Consider the following 22,268-nt stretch of genomic DNA (forward strand, 5'->3'; position numbering starts at 1 on the left):
CTAAAAAAAATCACCTAAGCTTTTCTAAATTAACCAAGAATATCATACAAAAAAATGATAAATTTGGTAAATTTGCAAATTGAAAATATGAAAAATTAAAACATTCTGAGATTTGAAATCTTGAAAATGTTATTTTTTTCATTTTGTAGTTTTTTAATTTCCAATTTGTTTTCAAATTTGACAATATGAAAATAGTAGTTTATGCAACAAGTTGCATAAGAGGATTTTTTCAGCACGAGTCGTACATTTATCCAACGAGGTTCACCGAGTTGGATAAATACGAAGAGTGCTGAAAAAATCAAGTTTTGCAACGAGTTCCATACAACATTTTTTGCAATTCCAAAAAACACACACTGAGTTAAATTTTATGTAAATTTTTCATGTATTTTGTCAATAAATCGTTTAAATCAAAAAAAATGTTGAAAAGTGTTACTTTTCGAAATAAGTGCTGAAAAGTTCAACTTTTCAGCACCCATTTGAGTGCTGAAGAGTAGAACTTTTCAGCTTTTTTTTTTGAAAAGTGTTGCTATTCGATTCTGTTATTTTTGGTACAGAAAGTAGGCTATTTCGTCGTTCAAGAATGACAGGAAAAGTAAATAGTTTCGCGACGCAATTGCAAAAAATATGTTTTTTCCAATTTCAGTTCGAGATTTGTCTTACTTTCGAGAAATCTCGATCGTGAGTCGAGAAATTATCGATCAATCTACTATCGACAAATTACGATTGGGGATCAAGCTTGTTTTCAACATTAAAAATTAAAAAAAAAGAATTCAAAAACTCTAAAAAATCATAAAATCTTGGAATTATCTTTTTTTAAAATCTTATTTTTTTTTATTATTTTTAAATTTTTTGTGTTTTATATTTTTTTAATATTTCAAGTTGTATAAAAAGCGTTACATCTAGTAAAATCTAGTTTTTTTTTCGAAAAGGTCCTATATCTAGATTTCGGTTACGGCGTTGAATCTAATTTTGAAAGTCTAACACCGTTAACTTGGAATAAAAGTAAAAAACGCCTTTAACAAACCTCAAATTTGAATAAGTGTGTTGGTCACAAAACAAACTGCAAAAAAGTCTGCAGTGATCGCAGCGATACAAATATCTGCAAAGGTGATGATGACAGCTGTCAAACTTCTGTCTTTCATCAATGATCCAAGAGAGGTAAGGTGGTAACGTTTTCGTTTTAAAATAAAATAAGATAATCTTCAAAAATGTGTCAAAACACAATTTAATAAACTTCTGTATTAACAAAACTATTATATTTATTGTTTAAACATGTTTACTGGTGTTACTAGTCATTATATCAAAAATTAAATATCTTTTTGGCTGCCTTTCTCTGTTCCGTTTGCACCTTCCCCCTCTTGGGCTGACGTCTTCCATATTAATTTCGATGATCGCTTATTTTCATTCGCGAAAGAAAATCGGAGGAGCAAAGTTGGTGTTGTGGTTGGTTCACTTTTTCTCTGCTCGGTGCGTTGAAATTCCGCGTTTAGTGGCCACCGTCGGTCTCCGAATCACGTCTCCGTTCGGTAGTGTCGATCCAGGGCAAAATCCGGAACAGCCCGCCTCCGTTTGAGGTGGAAATTCGTCAAGTGTTTTGATTGCGTTTGAAGAGCAAAAAAAAACTAAAAAGTTGAGAAGAGGAAAAAGTGTTGCGTTCGGAACGGGACCCACAGCCGGATCAGGTGTCGGAGAGCGGAGGAAAAGATGGACGTAAAGCAGTGAAAGATTGGCCCTTTCTTCCCTCCACCGTGTGCCGTATCGTTGGCCCACTTTTACTCCGTTTGGCTGGGAGGACCTCTCGTGAACCTTTCTTTGTTGTCTGTCACCGTCCTCTCGTTTGATTGAGGACACGACCGGGGAGGAAGCCCCCGAGGGAAAGTGAAGGAGCAGCAGCAAGCGAAAAAAAAAACAACACTCGAAAAAGCAAAAGGACCAGACTGGTTTCAAAACAAAGACTCGCACCCGCATAGCTTTAATTAGTACCACTTTTGACTGAATCTCTGGAAGCATCCGGATCGCGCAGAAAGATGGAATCGTGTGCCGCCGTCGAGAAGGAGGTGGACAAAGTCATCACCAAGTTTTCGTCCATCAACGAGCACTCGCAGCGGGTGCTGTCCGATGTGACCACCTTCATCGAGCAGCTGCGGAAGTCCATCGCGGAAGGTGGGTTTTTAATTAGCAAATTATTTGATACCTAGGCTGTAACTTAATATTAGGATTAAATAAAAAAGTAAATAACAAGCCGTGCTCTTATCATTTGCATGCAAATAGTAGTTTATGCAACATGTTGCAAAAAGAGGATTTTTTCAGCACGAGTCGTACATTTATCCGACGAGGTTCACCGAGTTGGATAAATACGAAGAGTGCTGAAAAAATCAAGTTTTGCAACGAGTTCCATACAACATTTTTTGCAATTCCAAAAAACACACGCTGAGTGAAATTTTATGTCAAATTTTCATGTATTTTGTCAATAAATCGTTTAAATCAAAAAAATGTTGAAAAGTGTTACTTTTCGAAACAAGTGCTGAAAAGTTCAACTTTTCAGCACCCATTTGAGTGCTGAAAAGTAGAACTTTTCAGCATTTATTTTGAAAAGTGTTGCTATTCGATTCTGTTATTTTTGGTACAGAAAAGTAGGCTATTTCGTCGTTCAAGAATGACAGGAAAAGTAAGTAGTTTCACGACGGAATTGCAAAAAAGTGTTTTAAAATGCATTCTACACTAGTTAAGTTGTTTTGCAACCATTAATCTTCAAAAAATGTTGGCAAAATCGAGATTTTTGCCCCAGGAGGTAGAAAATGTTTCAAACCTTACCAGTTGGAGAATATTCCAAAAATAAATTAAAATCCTGTTACCAACTAAGAAGACAAAAAAATAATTTAATATTTTTTTTACAAATAAATAACTAAAAGAAATTTTTGCGTTAAGGAGGTATTAGTCTCTGGTAAACAGACTCAAATTTATTGACAGTTTGCCTGCTTGGTTTGTTTGCAGAAATGTCAGCCTGCATAGGGAGCATTCTTTTATTACGTAACGCAAAAAATGTTTTCTAGACCACCTCCTCCTCCCCTTCGTCACAAAATTTCCAAACAAATTTCAAAATTTTTGTATGAAACGTAACACGGCCATCAACCCAAAAAAAAAAACTAATATATTGCCAAATAATACCGTCATCAGGGGTGACATTGGTTTTGGCGACCCAATGTCTTCCCTTATGACGGTATTTCAAAAATAACTTTTCAGTGCAAAATCATATCGGCAACCAGGGTTGTTCCTTGGGCATGAGTAAGGACCTCGACGCCGTTAGCAATGTTGGCTTTAAAATAAAATTTCGTAATAATATCACTTCCCCCCAGCCAACATTTTTGCCATGCGAAGCGGGCCTCGACGCTGTGTCTAGGTTTAATTCCTAGCTAGGAGCCATCAGTGTCTTAAGAGGTGGTCCCAAGGCCGAGTAGGAGTTCATGAAGCAAATTAGTCGTCTCCCACCCCTTTTAAATAGAAAAATGAACTCTGAAACCAGCGCTTACTCACAACAGAAACAGAGGCCTCTTCTAGGCATTGTAGGATAGAATAGATTTTGAAATTTATTTTAAAAAAAATATTATTACGTAGCATTTTGATTTGTCAAAATTTCCATAGAGTCTCGGTCAATCAATAGTGCGATGATATCGGACAAAATTCGTTAATCTGTTGAACTAACGGTTTTCGGATTATGGTTGTATCGACCATTGTTGCGAATCGAGAGTCTACTGGAGCCTTGACGATCAAATGGAGCCTAACATTTCAAAAGGGCGCATGGGTTTTGTGAACAGGAGTGTGTCTCCTTCACTCAAATGACAGTTTACATAAGAGCAATTCTCTACAAAATCGGTCTTTTTTCTTCAATTTTAATTTTTGTATTTTTTAATTCGACTGAAACTTTTTTGGTGGCTTCGGTATGCCCAAAGAAGCCATTTTGCATCATTAGTTTGTCCATATAATTTTCCATACAAATTTGGCAGCTGTCCATACAAAAATGATGTTTGAAAATTCAAAAATCTGTATCTTTTGAAGGAATTTTTCGATCGATTTGGTGTCTTCGGCAAAGTTGTAGGTATGGATACAGACTACACTGGAAAAAAATGATACACGGTAAAAAAAAATTGGTGATTTTTTTATTTAACTTTTTATCACTAAAACTTAATTTGCAAAAAAACACTATTTTTAATTTTTTTTATTTTTTGATATGTTTTAGAGGACATAAAATGCCAACTTTTCAGAAATTTCCAGGTTGTGCAAAAAATCTTTGAGCGAGTTATGAATTTTTTTATCAATACTGATTTTTTCAAAAAATCGAAATATTGGTCGCAGAAATTTTTCAACTTCATTTTTCGATGTAAAATCAAATTTGCAATCGAAAAGTACTTTACTAAAATTTTGATAAAGTGCACCGTTTTCAAGTTAAATCCATATTTAGGTGACTTTTTTGAAAATAGTCGCAGTTTTTCATTTTTTAAAATTAGTGCACATGTTTGCACACTTTTGGAAAAAATATTTTTGAAAAGCTGAGAAAATTCTCTATATTTTGCTTATTTGGACTTTGTTGATACGATCTTTAGTTGCTGAGATATTGCAATGCAAAGGTTTAAAAACAGGAAAATTGATGTTTTCTAAGTCTCACCCAAACAGCCCACCATTTTTCAATGTCGATATCTCAGCAACTAACGGTTCGATTTTCAATGTTAATATACGAAACATTTGTGAAATTTTCCGATCTTTTCGAAAAAAATATTTTCAAAATTTTTAAACCAAGACTAACATTTTAAAAGGGCGTAATATTGAATGTTTGACCCTTTTGAAATGTTAGTCTTGGTTTAAAAATTTTGAAAATATTTTTTTCGAAAAGATCGGAAAATTTCACAAATGTTTCATATATTAACATTGAAAATCGGACCGTTAGTTGCTGAGATATCGACATTGAAAAATGGTGGGCTGTTTAGGTGAGACTTAGAAAACATCAATTTTCCTGTTTTTAAACCTTTGCATTGCAATATCTCAGCAACTAAAGATCGTATCAACAAAGTCCAAATAAACAAAATATAGAGAATTTTCTCAGCTTTTCAAAAATATTTTTTCCAAAAGTATGCAAACATGTGCACTAATTTTAAAAAATGAAAAACTGCGACTATTTTCAAAAAAGTCACCTAAATATGGATTTAACTTGAAAACGGTGCACTTTATCAAAATTTTAGTAAAGTACTTTTCGATTGCAAATTTGATTTTACATCGAAAAATGAAGTTGAAAAATTTCTGCGACCAATATTTCGATTTTTTGAAAAAATCAGTATTGATAAAAAAATTCATAACTCGCTCAAAGATTTTTTGCACAACCTGGAAATTTCTGAAAAGTTGGCATTTTATGTCCTCTAAAACATATCAAAAAATAAAAAAAATTAAAAATAGTGTTTTTTTGCAAATCAAGTTTTAGTGATAAAAAGTTAAATAAAAAAATCACCAATTTTTTTTTACCGTGTATCACTTTTTTCCAGTGTAGTCTGTATCCATACCTACAACTTTGCCGAAGACACCAAATCGATCGAAAAATTCCTTCAAAAGATACAGATTTTTGAATTTTCAAACATCATTTTTGTATGGACAGCTGCCAAATTTGTATGGAAAATTATATGGACAAACTAATGATGCAAAATGGCTTCTTTGGGCATACCGAAGGCACCAAAAAAGTTTCAGTCGGATTAAAAAATACAAAAAAAATCGAATGACCGAAATCTGAGAGAACTGCTCATAAGGTATAATAGAGATGCACTCTTGTTTACAAAGCTCTATGCCCTAATGAAATGAATGGCATGAAATAGTCGTCTTAATTACTAGTGTTCAACTTATGAACTGTTCATTTATGTTTATTGGTTTTTGGAAGCGGCAAGACTGGTTTAAAAACAAGATCCTTTACCTTATTTGGCGTTATAATAAAACATTCGGGGATTTGAGATTAAATTTACTTTCAGACAGTTTAGTTTAGGTTGTTGATTAAAGTTAGATAGTTTTCCGTAGATGAATAATTGGACTTAAATGATTAGTTGATTTGAACGAAGTGTAACATTTCATTGGCAGATCTGTTTCTAGTTGTAATGTACGACAAGACTATTGACGGACGTGACAGGTCGGCAGTTAGTTTTCATCTTTTTTTCTCTAGTATTTTTTTATTTCCTTTAAATTTGGAATACATCATAGGTTTCTTTTGTATAGATCTCCGATTAGTTACATTTTCTTATTTAATTAACTAATAATTTAATTTATTCCGGGCCTTCTTACTTTGAATCACAATTTCAGATTTTCTTTATTTAGTGTTAAACTTAGATTACCGTAACTGCTCAAATCATCCAAGTTCTTACTACTCACATCAACACTAATTTTCTTTCACCTCCCCCCTCCCGATCCCCTATATCTTCCGGTGGTGTTCATTTGGTATGCAATACTAGTTCGGCCACTACCCTTTTTTCCACAAGAAACCGGACTTGGACTGACTTGAGGCCGCGTCCCCCACCTTGCTCCGTAAAACGAAAACGAAAACGAAAATCATATCGGCAACTGAAAACGATTTCAAATAAAGACAATGTGGATGTATTTTAAAATCTTGATAGAAAAGCTTCTACATGACAACTCGTTCAAGGGGCCCATAGTTGATCCTTCAAAAAAGTGTTTTCTTGCCAAATTTTTTTTTGCTTCATAACAATGAAAAAAGTAATCAGAAATGGTTTTTAATCGTGTTTTTTACCGTTGTACATAAAAATTAACATAGAAGGACCCTATTCCCGGGATTTCTAGAATGTTTTGAAAATATGAAAAAAAAATAATGAGAGAACCTAATTGGATTTAATTCATTTTATGCTACTGTTCATATTCCACATATCTGGAGTTTTTTTTTGAAAAGGACCAATAAACCAAATTTTCAGTTTCTGCTTTTTGGGTGTTTTTCAATACCCCTGACTCAAGGCGGTTCTAAAAACACCCAAAAAGCAAAAACTGGAAATTTGGTTTATTGGTCCTTTTTTAAAAAAAATCCAGATATCAGCTTGTCTGTAAATTTCATGTCAAGGTTTATTTCAGATAATATTTATTTCTAAAGCATTCACGATTAGAAATAGGACCTATTCAAAAAATAAACTCTGGAAATAGATCTTGCTTATTTGTTGGGCATAAAAATTCACGCTGTTATGGAATGAAAATAAACTATTTTACTATTAATAATCTTTTTACAGAACATTTTTGTTATAAATTGACCTTATTCCGGCCAAGATCAAAATTGTAGAGTTCGAAGTTTCGATTATCCGAAGGTTTGTATGCAAGGGAATGATTGAACGAGAGGAATCACAAATCCGCATAAATAATTTCAAGATTGTTCAGGTGTAAAACGAAAACGCGATCAAAAATTAAAGTGAAAGAATAAAGCGTCTAACTGCTTATTTAATTGTCGGTGTACAGGACGCCGCACTGTTTTAACATTTTCTGGCGTACATTAAATTTTGCAGCCCAAAACCAGTAATTGAATTGGAAAATTAAAATTCTTTTTCAAATTTTCTTTTCTTGATTTGTGTGCACCTGCGTCGAAGACCAAGATTGTTTACTTTTTGCTCTATTTGGTCCAGAGTCTCGGCCCGAAACTTCAAACACGAACAAAAGCAGCGAACCGAAGATTGGCAATGACGTTTTGGAATTTTGACAGTTTGGAACGCATGAATTACCCCATTATCGGTTTCCCGCACGGGTGATGTGGAAATTGTTGCACATGGTTGAAGTTGGGAATTTTGCAACTTATTTTAATTTATGTTAAATTTCAAAATTTAAACACGAATCTACAGCGAATCGATGTGGAAACTAAAGATACACCAAAGGCACGATGATTTGCTGTGCAATTTTGATCAGAATCACGATAAAAGAGGTTAAAATTGAAAAATAATAATAAAGCAAATTCTGGTCTAGAATTTGACAAAATGTTGTTTGTTTTGTAAGACTTAATGTTATTGCACAATAATTATAGATTTTTTTTTACAAAAAAGTAAATTTTTCGGTTTGTCCACAATCAATCTTATGTTTGTAAACAAACGACGCCATATTGCCAATGTTGTTCGGTAGCTCATATCAGGCCATCGCCGGGGCCCTGATTTGGTCTGACAGCTTTACCATGGATTTTGGTCTGGTCTAGGCGAGGGATAGGACACAGCACCTTCCTATTTGTATGGGACTTCGAATGTTTTTTTTTCGTTTTATTTTATTTTCTTACTTTTAACATCAACTTACTGCGTCCTAGTGCGTCCATCCCGGGAATTCCCGGGACAAAAATCCCGGGATTTTTCCAAAACCGGGAATTCCCGAATCCCGGGATTTTTCATATTTTGTCCCGGGAATTCCCGAAATTGAAAACATATCAAATTTTGGTCAAGAAATTCAGATTTGGTTGTGGAAATTAGTAATCGATAAGCATTTTAAAGCATTAAAATTTTTATTCGGCATATGACAACATTAATTTGGCAGGGAAAATTGTTAAAATTTTTGTTTACAGATCCGCAAAATGCTTTGCGCCTTAGATATTTTCTACCAAATTTTATTTATTTAAAAAAAGACTTATTATTATATTCACGTTCATTTATGACTTTAAACTTGAAAAAAGCATAATATTTTAAAAATTATTTAACTTTTCATCATAAACCGGCATCTGGAGCAAATCAGGAAAAAGTAACGAATTAAGACAGCTGTTTAAGCTAATTTGTTTTTGAATAATGTTCTGATTGTTTTGATTGATTTCGATTACAACAGGAACAGATCAAAACAATTAGTACACAAATTTCCAAATTTATTGCTCTAAAATCTCCTGTACCTATTCAGACTGTAGTCCCGATTATCCTCAGTTGGTAGTTGATTGGTAGTGACTTAAAGATAATTTTTTAAATATGTTTTTAAATATAAAACATAAAATTCGAAACTTATCCAAAGTGTTACATTGTCTGGTATAATTTTATTTCTTGTTGTTTTAGACACTTTCAATGAAATTGTATAAGCTTTTGTAGTTATATTATATAAATAAAAAAAATAAAAGAAATATATTCAAAATTCTGGTTCAATTAAATTCCAAAGCACATCAAAGAACACATTTTTTAAATTGTGTTTTACACTATCTAAAGACTGCTGTCCATGTTCAGATTGAAGTGTACCGTAATCTGGGGTGAATCGGGACTACAGTCTGAATAGGGACAGCAGTTTTTAGAGCATTTAAAGCTTTTAAATTTGGAAATGGATGTACACATTTTGTTGGTCTGAGTCTGTTCTAACCGAAACCAACCAGAAAAATCAAAATATTGTGCTCCAACATGGTTAAAACTGCTGTCCCAATTCGCCCCATGTGTCCCGATTGACCCCAGTTTACGGTAGCTTATCACCATTAACAGTTTTGAGCTAATTCTATGATTTAAGCTAGAAAAACGTAACAAATATATTATATTATATATAATGCAAGATAGATTTTATGACTGCTGCAAAAAATTCCTGGGATCCCGGGAATTCCCGGGATTCAAAAAATATTTTTCCCGTTTCCCGGGAAATTCAAAACCCGGGAAAATTGGACGCCCTACTGCGTCCCCATTTTAGTTAAATTTGAATGGTTGGTTGCGTATTAAATAAAGAAATGCATTTTTTGCAATATTTCATCTCCGCCATTTTGGCCGCCATCTTTGATTAGAGTAGTTTACTGCCGTTGTACGCATAATTGTCCCATGTCATTTTTGACGATTTTGACTTTATGAAATTTTTAAGTTTAGTTTGACGTGTACTTTAAGAAAAATACATAAAATTTGGTACTTTGTTCGGAAACTCATTAAAAACAACACCAAATCTGTTTGTCCCATCGTTAAACTTCTACGCATAATTGTCCCACCAAGTATTTTTTTACACGGAATCATTAGTTTAACGAAGCATTATGTCTTGTTTACCTGTTGTATAGCAAGAGAATCACGTAATTAGGGACACGCAGGGCGAATAGGAACCTACGGGACAATTATGCGTAGACCTTCGGATAAGCGAGTCTGGACTGTAGAGTACATTAACTTAAAAATAATCGTGTTGCTGTCATTCTTTGCATAATTGTCTCTCCTGTCCCCATTCACCCTATAATGTTATGTCCCTATTAGCCCGGGTTAGTTATTTGAAAACCGTTATGAGACTGTGGGAGCAAAGTCTGCTTTTGGTTCCTCAAACCAAAACAACACCTTCTACGCATCAAGAAAGACTTAACTTTATCCACCGCGGCGTCGCTTTCACTGTGTGTGCGCATCATCAACTAAAGAAAACCCGAGGCCAGCGAAACGAAAACCAACGACGCGCGCGCTCGCCCGCTCGCAATGTTGTTACCACCGTTGTTATTATCCAATAATAAATCAAAAATGCTTGCTCGCAAACCAGAAAGAAGCAAGGCAAACAAGCAATTGAAAATAAAACATTTCGCACAGCGTCGTAACTTCTTTCGCCGGGTTTTGCACTCTTGAAGAAGCACTTGGAACACGCATTAACCCTCAACTGATCAACGTTTTTTTTTGTATTGCAGGTCCCGGGGACGAACAGCTGACGCCGGGCCAGGTCGAGCTTCTTCACACGTAATTAGCGTAGATGTTTGCTTGAAGTTCAAATCGACTGATCAATTCCGTTTTAGGGCCATCGCCAACGCCAAGGACAAGCTGCAGCGGCTGACGACGGACCACCGGGACCTGCACGGCACGGTCAGCAAGGTGGGCAAAGCGATCGATCGTAACTTTGTGGGGGACTTTACGGCGACCTCGCGCAACGATGTGTTCCAGTCGGAGCGGAACGTGGTGCTGCTGAACAAGATCATGGCGCAGCACTTTTACCGCCAGGGCATGGACGACGTCGCGGACACGTTGATCCGCGAGAGTGGCCTGCCGCAGGAGGAAATCACGCCGGAACCGTACGCCGAGCTGCACCGGATATGGGAAGCGATTCACGAGCACAACTTGGTCCCGGCGCTGGAGTGGGCCTCGCGGTACTCGGACGAGCTGGACGCGCGCCACAGCACGCTCGAGTTCAAGCTGCACCGGCTGGCGTTCATGCAGATCCTCAACGGCGGAATCCACGCCCAAACCGAGGCCATCTCGTACGCCCGCACCAACTTTGCCAAATTCGTCAAGCGCTTCGAGAAGGAAATCCAAATTCTGATGGGCACGCTAATCTACCTTCCCAACGGCATCCAGAACTCGCCGTACAAGTACCTCACCGCGCCGGAAATGTGGGTCGAAGCGGCCGACGTGTTCCTCAAGGACGCGTGCACGCTGCTCGGCATCAACAAGGACTCGCCGCTGTCGGTCGTGGTGAACGCCGGCTGTACCGCCCTGCCAGCCCTGCTCAACCTCAAGCAGGTCATGATGTCCCGCCAGGTCACCGGCATCTGGAACGGCCGGGACGAACTGCCAGTAAGAAGCTTCTCCATTTCTCAAGTTCCCCCTAGAACTCACTCCAATCAATCTCTTCTTTCAGATTGAGATCGACCTCGATCCGGAGAACCGCTTCCACTCGATCTTTGCGTGTCCGATTCTGCGCCAGCAAAGCTCGGACGACAATCCGCCGATGAAGCTGCTGTGCGGGCACGTCATCTCGCGGGATGCGCTCAGCAAGCTGAGCAACGGACCAATGTGAGTACAAACTTTGCGGGTGTGGTATCGGTTGAGGAATGATGGTTGGTTTGGTTCTAGCTAGTTTGACGGGAAGATTTTTGGGCTCTGGTGACTAAACAATGTTGTTTGGAGGTGTTTATAAAATAACAGAAAATTATCATTGAGTGTATTGACGAATGACGATCATGAGCGAAAATCAATCGAAAGCGGCTTTTTATAGTTAAAAAATAAATTATAAATAAAGAATGTAAACTTTGAATAATATTTGCAACGGCCTAAGTATTTAAAAAATAAATAAATTTACAAATTTAAGAATCGAGGAACAAAAAAAAAACTACAAATCCAAAAGTTGAGAGATTTTAATATCCTAAAAATTATAATTTAAAAATTCAAAAATTTAAAAAAATTATATTTGGTTTTTGAAATTTAAGAATTTGATAAATACAAAAATACTTATATTCTTACATTCAAAAATTTTACATTTAAGATATTTTAGGATTTAAAAATAAAAAAAATATAAATTTAAAAGTAAAAAAAAAAGAATCAAGAAATCAAAATAAGACAATAAAATCCGGAGAAAAATATTTTTTTGAATTAAAAAATCTTCATAATTTGAATAAAAATTCAATTTTATAATTTTAGCATTCTCGTTTACTTGGAGATTCATGGCGCATTGGTTTATTTGAAAAGTACTCTAAAATTTAAGAAGTTTGATATCTTAGATTTTTTGTTATTAAAAAAAAATCCAATTCAATAAAATCTAATTATGAATAAAATTCAGAAAATTCAAAATTTACAAATTCGAAAAAACAAACATTTAAACAATAAAAAAAAGATTTTAGCATTCTAAAATTATTAAAAGTATATCAAAGGTTTAGAAATCAAGAAACAAAAAAATCAAAATACAAAAAAATCAGTACATCTAAAAATAAAAGAATTTAAAAAGTTTCAAAAATTTACTTTCAAAGCAATTTGAAAACACAAAAATTTTAAATTCGGAATTTTCAAAAAAAAATTAGAGGTTGAAAAAAATGACTTTAAATTTAGGATTCAAAAATAAAAAATAAAAAACATAGAATTCAACAAATTCAAAAACACAAATTTTCAACCAATCAAAAGTTAAAAAATTAAAAAAAATTTAAACTTTAGAAAAAAATCAAGAGTAGAAAAATTCCAAAATTTAATAACATTCTTTCATTGTTTTGTTCTATTTTAGAATTTAAGAATTTTAGCTTGCTGGGTGACTTGTGGCGCATTGGTTAATTTAAAAAAATATACTCTCGAATTTAAGAAATTTTAAATGTCAGATTTTCTAAATTTAATAAATATTGAAAATACTCAATTTACAAAAGTTGAAATAAAAAAAAAATGAAGATGAAGAAATTTGAAAATACAAATATTCAAACAATTAACAAAAATCAAAAATCATTAAAAATCGAAAGTTAAGAAATGTTTCAAAAGATTAAAAATCAAAAAACAAAAAAGAACTTAAAATTCAATAAAATATAGAAAAATTACAAATCGAAATCTTCATATTTAAAAAAGATAGTTTTAAAAGTTAAGAAGTTTTAAATTTTGACTTCTTAAGAAATTAAAGATAAAAAATTTAAAAAATCATAATTTAATTTTTTTTTAATTTTATTCCTCAAAAAAAATTTAAACTTCAAAATTTAAAATTTGAGAAATTCAAAAATACAAATGTTCAAACATGAAAAAATGGAAAAATCAAAAAAAGTTAAATAAGGAAATTTAAAAAATATTAAAAAAGTAGTATAAAAAATAATATAATAATATTTAAAATTCAAGATTCAAAATTCATGAATCAAAAATACAAAAAATGGCGACATAGACATAATATTTGCAACGGCCTAAGAATTAAAAAATAAATAAATTTATAAATGTAAAAATCGAGGAACAAAAAAAACAAATTCTAAAGTTTAGAGATTTTAATACCCTTAAAAATTATATTTTAAAATTCAAAATTTCAAAAAAAAATATATTTATTTTTTTAAATTGAAGAATTTGATGGATACAAAAATAATTTTATTCTTACATTCTAAAATGAAACATTTAAAATATTGTAGGCACTAGCGTGCACAGGGTGGGGCAACATGGGGCAGTTGCCCCACCATCCTCAGAAATTTGTTCTAAAATTGCCAAGGGGGTGTCCATAAACGAGAAAATTTTCAAAACGCTCATATTGTTGCCCCACCTTCCTTGAGGATCTGGGCACGCTAGTGATTGTAGGATTGAAAAATAAAAAAAAGAATCAAGAAATAAAAAAAAACGTTACTTAATCCACCCTTAGGTGGTTGGCGCCTTCCTCACATTTAAAGATTGCTATCGAAAATGCAAAAAGTGCGTAAAAAAACACTTAAGTGCTTACAACTTTTGATAGGGTTGTCAGTTCTTCAATATTTTGGACGCGTTAGAAAGGTCTTTTGAATACCTATCCAACGATAGGTCGCATGAGAGATCCGGACAGCATTTTCATCAAAATATCTGAGATCCGGCCTCGAAAAAGTGCGTAAATAACACTTAAGTGCTTACAACTTTTGATAGGGTTGTCAGTTCTTCAATATTTTGGACGCGTTAGAAAGGTCTTTTGAATACCTATCCAACGATAGGTCGCATGATCATTCCATTGTGGAACACCAATCAGTGAGGTACTCCTGGATATTAGCTCCTGAAAAGTGCTTAAAAAGTGCAAAAATGCCTCACGGCAAGAAAAAGAGGCGGTCCTCACCAGCAGGATCGGCAGATTTGAAGAAGCTAAAGAATGCCGAAGCGCTACCTGCAAAGCCAGGCAGTTTGAGCAAGGACGCTCAAAATTCGTCTGGAAACCAGTTCGATACCCTCCCTGTGGACGTGAGCGAGAAGGAAGAATTTGAACGACGGGAAAAGTTGCCACCCATTTTTGTGAAAACATCGTCATCGGATTCGGTGCGAAAGTGGCTGACCGGGTTTATCAAATCTGGTGCTTTACGAGCTTCCATTCGCTTGTGTGCTGATGGACTCAAAATTCTGCTACCTACCAGAAAGGATTACAACTACGTTCGGGATTTCCTGAACAACACAAAGATTGAATACTACAGCCATGACGATCCAGGTAAACGCCCCATGAAACAGGTCCTCCGTGGCCTGTACGACATGGATGTGAGTGTGCTGAAAGAAGAGCTCAAAACTCTTAAGTTGAACGTGATCGAAGTCTTCAAGATGACGAGACACAACAAGGACATCAAGTATCGTGATCAACTGTACCTGGTTCATCTCGAGAAAGGATCGACATCGCCGTCTGAGCTGAAAGCAGTTCGGGCAATTTTCAACATCATCGTGACTTGGGAACGTTATCGTCCAGTGCACCGTGACGTGACGCAATGTTCGAACTGTTTGCAGTTTGGGCATGGTGGAAGGAACTGTTTCATCAAGAGTCGTTGTGCAACCTTCGGAGGTGAGCACAAAACACAAGCTTGCGAAACAATCAACGAGAACATCGAAGCCAAATGCTTCAATTGCGGCGGCGACCATTCGACCAAGAATCGAAGCTGCCCAAAACGTGCTGAGTTTGTAAAAATTCGGCAGCAAGCGACGACGAGGCACCAACCAAATCGTCGCAAAACACCACCAGCATACACGGACGTGGATTTTCCTGCTTTGGCGTCACCTGCGGGAGCGGGATCTGTTCGAGTGGTTCCAAATCTGCAGCCATTGCCGTTGAATCAGCGGCAAAAAGTTGCAGAGAACACAACACCTCCAGGCTTCAATCAGCAACCGAGGGAAAACCAACCAACATCAACGGGTGAAGGCAGTAGTGACCTGTTTTCACCACAAGAACTCCTGAACATTTTCATCGAGATGACAACAACACTGCGTGGTTGCAAAACTCGCCAGGAACAAGTAAGAACTCTTGGAGCATTCATCTTAAAATACAGTTCGTAGTTTACTCGTTCTAGTGATTTTGAATATTTCAATGAATTTATTTTTTTAGTTTTAAGTTAGGATTAGTTGTTAAAGTGATTTTTTTTTCTTTTTTACCCAAATGTATTCGATTCAATGCAATAATGTAAAACAATTTGAAGTAAATAAAATAAATGTGATCAGTTAATAATACAACGAAAAATACAACAAAGATGAAGAGCATTAGGCCATACCACTTAACATGTAAAAGAAATGTAATTATTATAAGAATATTCAATAAAGACATATTTAATTTCAATTTCAAAATAGGTCGCATGAGAGATCCGGACAACGTTTTCATCAACATATCTGAGATCCGGCATCCAAAAAGCGTATAACTAACACTTAAGTGCTTATAACTTTTGATAGGGTTGTCAGATCTTCAATGTTTTGGACGCGTTGGAAAGGTCTTTTAAATACCTTTCTGAAAATGTATAGCATGACGGGTTTTCTTACAAAAACCACCCTTTTTACAATCTTCCGGACTTTTGTTAAAATCGTTTTTTTAGCATAACTTTTGAAGTACTTAACTAAACTGCATAATTTTTAATAGCGACTTATGGAACACCAAGATGGATCGAATGAGGCCAAAACGGACAAAATCGGTTCAGCCAATGTCGAGATAATCGAGTGACAATTTTTTGATCAACATCCCACCACACACACAGACATTTGCTCAGAATTTGATTCTGAGTCGATAGGTATACATGAAGGTGGGTCTAGGAGGTCTAATTGAGATGTTCATTTTTCGAGTGATTTTATAGCCTTTCCTCAGTAAAGTGAGGAAGGCAAAACAAAAATAAAAATTGTGGAGAAAAATATTTGTTTTAATTAAAAAATCTTAAAAATTTAAATAAAATATCAATTTTATAATTTTAGCATTCTCGTTTACTTGGCAATTCATGGCGCATTGGTTTATTTGAAAAGTACTCTAAAATATAAGAAGTTTGATATCTTAGATTTTTTGTTATTAAAAAAAATCCAATTCAATAAAATCTAATTACGAATAAAATTCAGAAAATTCAAAATTTACAAATTCGAAAAAACAAACATTTAAACAATAAAAAAAAGATTTTAGCATTCTAAAATTATTAAAAGTATATCAAAGGTTTAGAAATCAAGAAACAAAAAAATCAAAATACAAAAAAATCAGTACATCTAAAAATAAAAGAATTTAAAAAGTTTCAAAAATTTACTTTCAAAGCAATTTGAAAACACAAAAATTTTAAATTCGGAATTTTCAAAAAAAAAAATTAGAGGTTGAAAAAAATGCCTTTAAATTTAGGATTCAAAAATAAAAAATAAAAAACATAGAATTCAACAAATTCAAAAACACAAATTTTCAACCAATCAAAAGTAAAAAAATTAAAAAAAATTTAAACTTTAGAAAAAAATCAAGAGTAGAAAAATTCCAAAATTTAATAACATTCTTTCATTGTTTTGTTCTATTTTAGAATTTAAGAATTTTAGCTTGCTGGGTGACTCGTGGCGCATTGGTTAATTAAAAAAAAATATACTCTCGAATTTAAGAAATTTTAAATGTCAGATTTTCTAAATTTAATAAATATTGAAAATACTCAATTTACAAAAGTTGAAATAAAAAAAAATTAAGATGAAGAAATTTGAAAATACAAATATTCAAACAATTAACAAAAATCAAAAATCATTAAAAATCGAAAGTAAAGAAATGTTTCAAAAGATTAAAAATCAAAAAACAAAAAAGAACTTAAAATTCAATAAAATATAGAAAAATTACAAATCGAAATCTTAAAATTCAAAAAAGATAGTTTTCAAAATTAAGAAGTTTTGAATTTTGACTTCTTAAGAAATTGAAGAAAAAAAATTTAAAATTTTATAATTGAATTTTTTTTTCCTCAAAAAAAATATTTGAAGCTTCAAAATTTAAAATTTGAGAGATTCAAATATACAAATGTTCAAACATGAAAAAAATGGAAAAATTCAAAAAACATTAAATAAGGAAATTTAAAAAATATTAAAAAAAAATAATATAATAATTTTAAAAATTCAAGTTTCAAAATTCATGAATCAAAAATACAAAAAATGGCGACATAAACTTTGAATAATATTTGCAACGGCCTAAGAATTTAAAAAAGAAATAAATTTATAAATGTAAAAATCGAGGAACAAAAAAACAACAAGTTGAGAGATTTTAATACCCTAAAAATTATCTTTTAAAATTCAAAAATTCAAAGAATTTATATATTTTTTAAATTGAAGAATTTTATAGATATAAAAATACTCATACTCTTAAATTCTAAAATTAAACTTTTAAAATATTGTAGGATTTAAAAATAATAAAAAAATCAAGAAATAAAACAAAACTAAAATAAAAATTCTGGAGAAAATTATATTTTTTATTTAAAAAATATTAAAAATTTAAATAAAATTTCAATTTAATAATTTTAGCATTCTCGTTTACTTGGCAATACATGGCGCATTGGTTTATTTGAAAAGTACTCTAAAATTTAAGAAGTTTGATATCTTAGATTTTTTGTTATTTAAAAAAATCCAATTCAATAAAATCTAATTATGTATAAAATTCAGAAAATTCAAAATTTAAAAATTCAAAAATACAAACATTTAAACAATAAAAAACAAGATCTTAGAATTCTGAAATTATTAAAAGTATATCAAAGATTAAGAAATCAAGAAACAAAAAAATCAAAATTAAAAAAAAATCAGTACATCTAAAAATAAAAATAAAAGAATTTAAAAAGTTTTAAAATTTTACTTTTAAAGCTATTTGAAAACACAAAAATTTAATATTCAGAATTTTCAAAAAAATAGAAGCTGAAAAAATGACTTTAAATTTAGGATTCAAAAATTTCAAATAAAAAACAAATTCAAAAACACAAATTTTCAACCAATCAAAAGTTAAAAAATTAAATAATATTAAATTTTAGAAAAAGATATCAATAGTAGAAAAATTCCAAAATTTAATAATCTAAAAACATTTTTTCATTGTTTTGTTCTATTTTAGAATTTAAGAATTCGAGCTTGCTGGGTGACTCGTGGCGCATAGGTTAATTAAAAAAAATACTCTCGAATTTAAGAAATTTGAATTTTCAGATTTACATATGTTGAAATAAAAAAATGTGAAAATTGAAAATGAAGAAATTTCAAAATAAAAATATTCAAACAATTAAAATAAATAAAAAATCTTTAGAAATCGGAATTAAAGAAATGTTTCTAAAGATTAGAAATCAAGAAACAAAAAAGAACTAAAAATTAAATAAAATCTAAAAAAATACAAATCGAAATCAAAAAATTAAAAAAAAAGATTGTTTTAAAATTTTGACTTCTTAAGAAGTTAAAGATAAAAAATAAAAAAACATTAATTTTAAAATTTTATAATTATTTTTTTTTATCAAAAAAATATTCGAAACTTTAAAATTTAAAATTTGAGAAATTCAAAAATACAAATGTTCAAACATGAAAAAATGGAAAAATTCAAAAAACATCAAATAAGGAAATTAAAAAAAAATCAAAACAAAACATAAATTAAATAATCAATAAACGGAAAAATTAAAACTCAAAAGCTGTAAAAAATATAATTATTTGAACTAAAAAAACTCCCTAAAGGCTAACGGTTAAGGTTTCAAATCATCAAAACTAACCCATGGAAACCACTATCTCTTTCAGCTTCTGCCAACCAACCATCCTTCCTGGGACCGCAGGGAAAACTACTATTTCTCTAATAATTAAAATTTGATTTTCAAACAAAAGATGCTTATCAATTCTCTTTTTTCTCTCCCTTTCTTCAATCTCGTTTGTTGTGCATGCTGCGAAAAAAAAACACACATCATCCACCACCACAACCACCAAATAAAAAAAAACCACGAACAACAACTCGTTTGAAACCTCGTTCCGCTTTCGCTTCTTGCGCGATTTTTAACTCTATCACAAAATCACCCCCGTTGGACGACGCGACCCTCTAATCGGTGCAGCCTCAACAATACTTTCAGATTAAAGTGTCCGTACTGCCCGATGGAGCAGTGCCCGTCCGACGCGAAGCTCATCTACTTCTAAAAGAAGGAAGGACGTCGTCGTGAGAGCTGGGAAAGAGCATGGTAAGTAGATGAAGATTATTTTCTAAAATCGTTGAATATTCAACAAATAATTCAAAGACGTCAAAATCTCCATAAGAATCGCATTTTTGTTTTTTTTATCGGGTAAATTTTTCTCTCCTTGATTTTTTTTAAGAGAATTTTTATTGAGAGAGAACGAGAGTATGATTCATGAGTAACAGTTTACAAAGAGAGAAGAGAGTACCAAGACTGTTCAAGAATGCGATTCGGTCGGAGAGAGAAAATCAAGCAACTTATCAAAATTTAAATATTATTTCTTTCAGAAAATTAACCTATTTTATCGTGTACTTGTGTGTGCATCGGATCGCTTCCAGTGGGTGTGGGTGTGCGTCGCAAAGTGTGGGACGAAAAAGTTTTAAGCAAAAAAACTTTAAATGAAATTATGAGGGTAAATTTACACTAAACTATAAATATATCTATTCAGAGAGAGAGCGAGAGAAGGAGTGAAAAAAGGTTCAATTAAGGAAAACCATCATCTACGTTAAGGCGGACTGCTGTTGAATGAACGAGAAAAAGAGAAATTGAGATAGAGAAACTTGGAAGGATAGGCGACCGAGCATGATTCGTACTGATAAACGAACGTCACATTGTGTTTATTTTATTTTTTGTTTCGTTGGATTAAACCTTATCTAATCATCCTTATTCCCCCTCCTTCGCCGCGCACATATACAAGAAATATCATTCGCTGCAATTAACATATTTTTTTCTTGTGTTAGATTTAGATAGTTTTTTTTCTTCTTCCTATTTTTTTTGATGATTGTTTTGTTTGTTAATCAAGAAGTCTATACGCGTAATAAAACAATAGAGTGAAACCGTGATGAGTTCACTTCTTGATAAATAGTTTTACATTATACACCTATCTAAATATAAAAAAATATATTAAAAAATAATGATGAAAAAAAAGAACGAATGAAATATGTGTGTGTGTTTGTTGTTTGTTTGAAAGGAAAAGGCGGTGTTAGTAGTTTGTAGAAGATACAAAATAAATGAATGCATAAAAATTAAAAAAAAAGAAAAGAGAAATAAAAAACTAGTGGGCTTGCCACTGCCGATAAAATGAAATGAAACGATCAATAAATGATTTACAATTTTTACATACACTCACAGCAGAGCGAAAAATAGAATACACAAACTTATGGAAAGATGGTAAAACACGTATAAACACAGGAAATAGATGGCAAAAATAGAGGGAAGTGGAATCGCGCTAGCCTGTATTGCGATGATAAACAAACAATTACACACACTACAGAGAAAGAGAAATATGATTGTGAATCATTGTATGAGAGCAAAAGAAAAAAAAACAACAGATAAACGAAATTGTAAATAAAGTTTTCTTGACGAATAAAAGTAAACAAGTAAATTACATGAATGTTGGATGTTTCCAGCAAAAAGAACTGAAAAGAAATTCCGCATCCTTAAAGTAATCTCATTAATTCAATCGATAAAGACGACTTCGGTACGGAAATAGGGGAGGGAACTCCGACAAAAAAAATCTCCGATTCAACTGACACTACAAAAACCTAAAAACCGGACAACACAGCAAATGCAAAGATGATTATGGCGCTCATCTTGTGTTTAAATGTGTGTACAATCATAAAATCCCATTTTCAAATTCCTGACTTTTCCAGAAACTCAAATAATAGGCATTTCTTATGTAAATAATTGATTCCAACAGAAAAACTCTCTATAAAAAAAATCAATATCACCGGTAAAAAAAATCTAAGAAAAATTTAAAAAAAAATCACACTACTGACAATTTTTGTAAAAACAGAAAGTTAACTACAAATTTTTAAATAAAAAATACATAAAAGTACTTCAAAAATTGAAACACTCATTATTTTGATTCAGAGTAGAAATATGCACAATAATATTGTATTGTATAGTTTTAATATTGTAAATTTTTATATTAAATTTTTTTATTAATATTCATTTATCTTGTTATCAGTATTATATTTACAGTACAGTTATATATTTTTTTCTATGAGAAATTCTGTTTGATAAGATTCCAGGTTTTACCCCTTATTAAATGCGAAATGTTTGAAGAGACATTTTTTTTTGTTCCAGAGCGTTTGGAACGGTATGTCCACGCATCCTTCCTCCCCTGTAGATTCTGTGGAATGTGATCCGCTCACAGAATCCTCTCACCGGTAAAAACAACGCAGTAGGGCTGGCCGCTTTAATTTTTGTATTACATTTTCGGGTGATCTCGGATGTATTGCAATTATTAATATTGACAAGAAAAGTGCTTGGGGCGTAATCTAATCACAAGACTTTCCAGCATGCTTTCATCGGATTAGATTAGAAATGTTTGAAGAGACAAATTCTACAAATACATATTTGAAATAACTTTAATCGCAAAATTTTCTTCGTGTTTTCAAAACGTTAGGGACATTCCATAAACACGTGGACACTTTTTTTTAAATCTCAGACCTCCCCTCCCAAATATTTTTGTATGAATCGTGGACAATCGCTAGCATTCGGGTAGAAAATGCTCACATACTCACACAAGTTTCATCTAAATCAGGAA

General features: G+C 32.6%; 1 protein-coding gene across 2 annotated transcripts; it reads left to right on the plus strand.

Moving 5' to 3' along the window:
* Positions 1-1,393: 1,393 nt before the first annotated feature.
* On the plus strand, positions 1,394-21,110 carry LOC120420325 (E3 ubiquitin-protein ligase RMND5A). Of its 2 annotated transcripts, none has more exons than XM_039583321.2 (6): positions 1,394-2,163; positions 10,595-10,643; positions 10,700-11,474; positions 11,539-11,693; positions 19,619-19,723; positions 20,005-21,110. In XM_039583321.2, exons 1-5 carry the CDS (start codon positions 2,028-2,030, stop codon positions 19,680-19,682), a joined length of 1,179 nt encoding a protein of 392 aa, XP_039439255.1. In that variant the 5' UTR covers positions 1,394-2,027; the 3' UTR covers positions 19,683-19,723; positions 20,005-21,110. The 2 variants fall into 2 exon arrangements, with proteins under 2 accessions (XP_039439255.1, XP_039439254.1); XM_039583320.2 differs by having other exon boundaries at positions 1,395-2,163; positions 19,601-19,723.
* Positions 21,111-22,268: the final 1,158 nt, after the last annotated feature.

This window comes from Culex pipiens, chromosome 2 (genome assembly GCF_016801865.2).
Source record: "Culex pipiens pallens isolate TS chromosome 2, TS_CPP_V2, whole genome shotgun sequence".
Taxonomy (NCBI): Eukaryota; Metazoa; Arthropoda; class Insecta; order Diptera; family Culicidae; genus Culex; species Culex pipiens.

Coding starts and splice junctions, on each gene's coding strand:
- LOC120420325 (XM_039583320.2), top strand. CDS start 2,028: ATGGAATCGTGTGCCGCCGTCGAGAAGGAGGTGGACAAAGTCATCACC. Junction 2,164..10,594: donor GCGGAAGTCCATCGCGGAAG/GTGGGTTTTTAA, acceptor TTTGTATTGCAG/GTCCCGGGGACGAACAGCTG. Junction 10,644..10,699: donor CAGGTCGAGCTTCTTCACAC/GTAATTAGCGTA, acceptor ATTCCGTTTTAG/GGCCATCGCCAACGCCAAGG.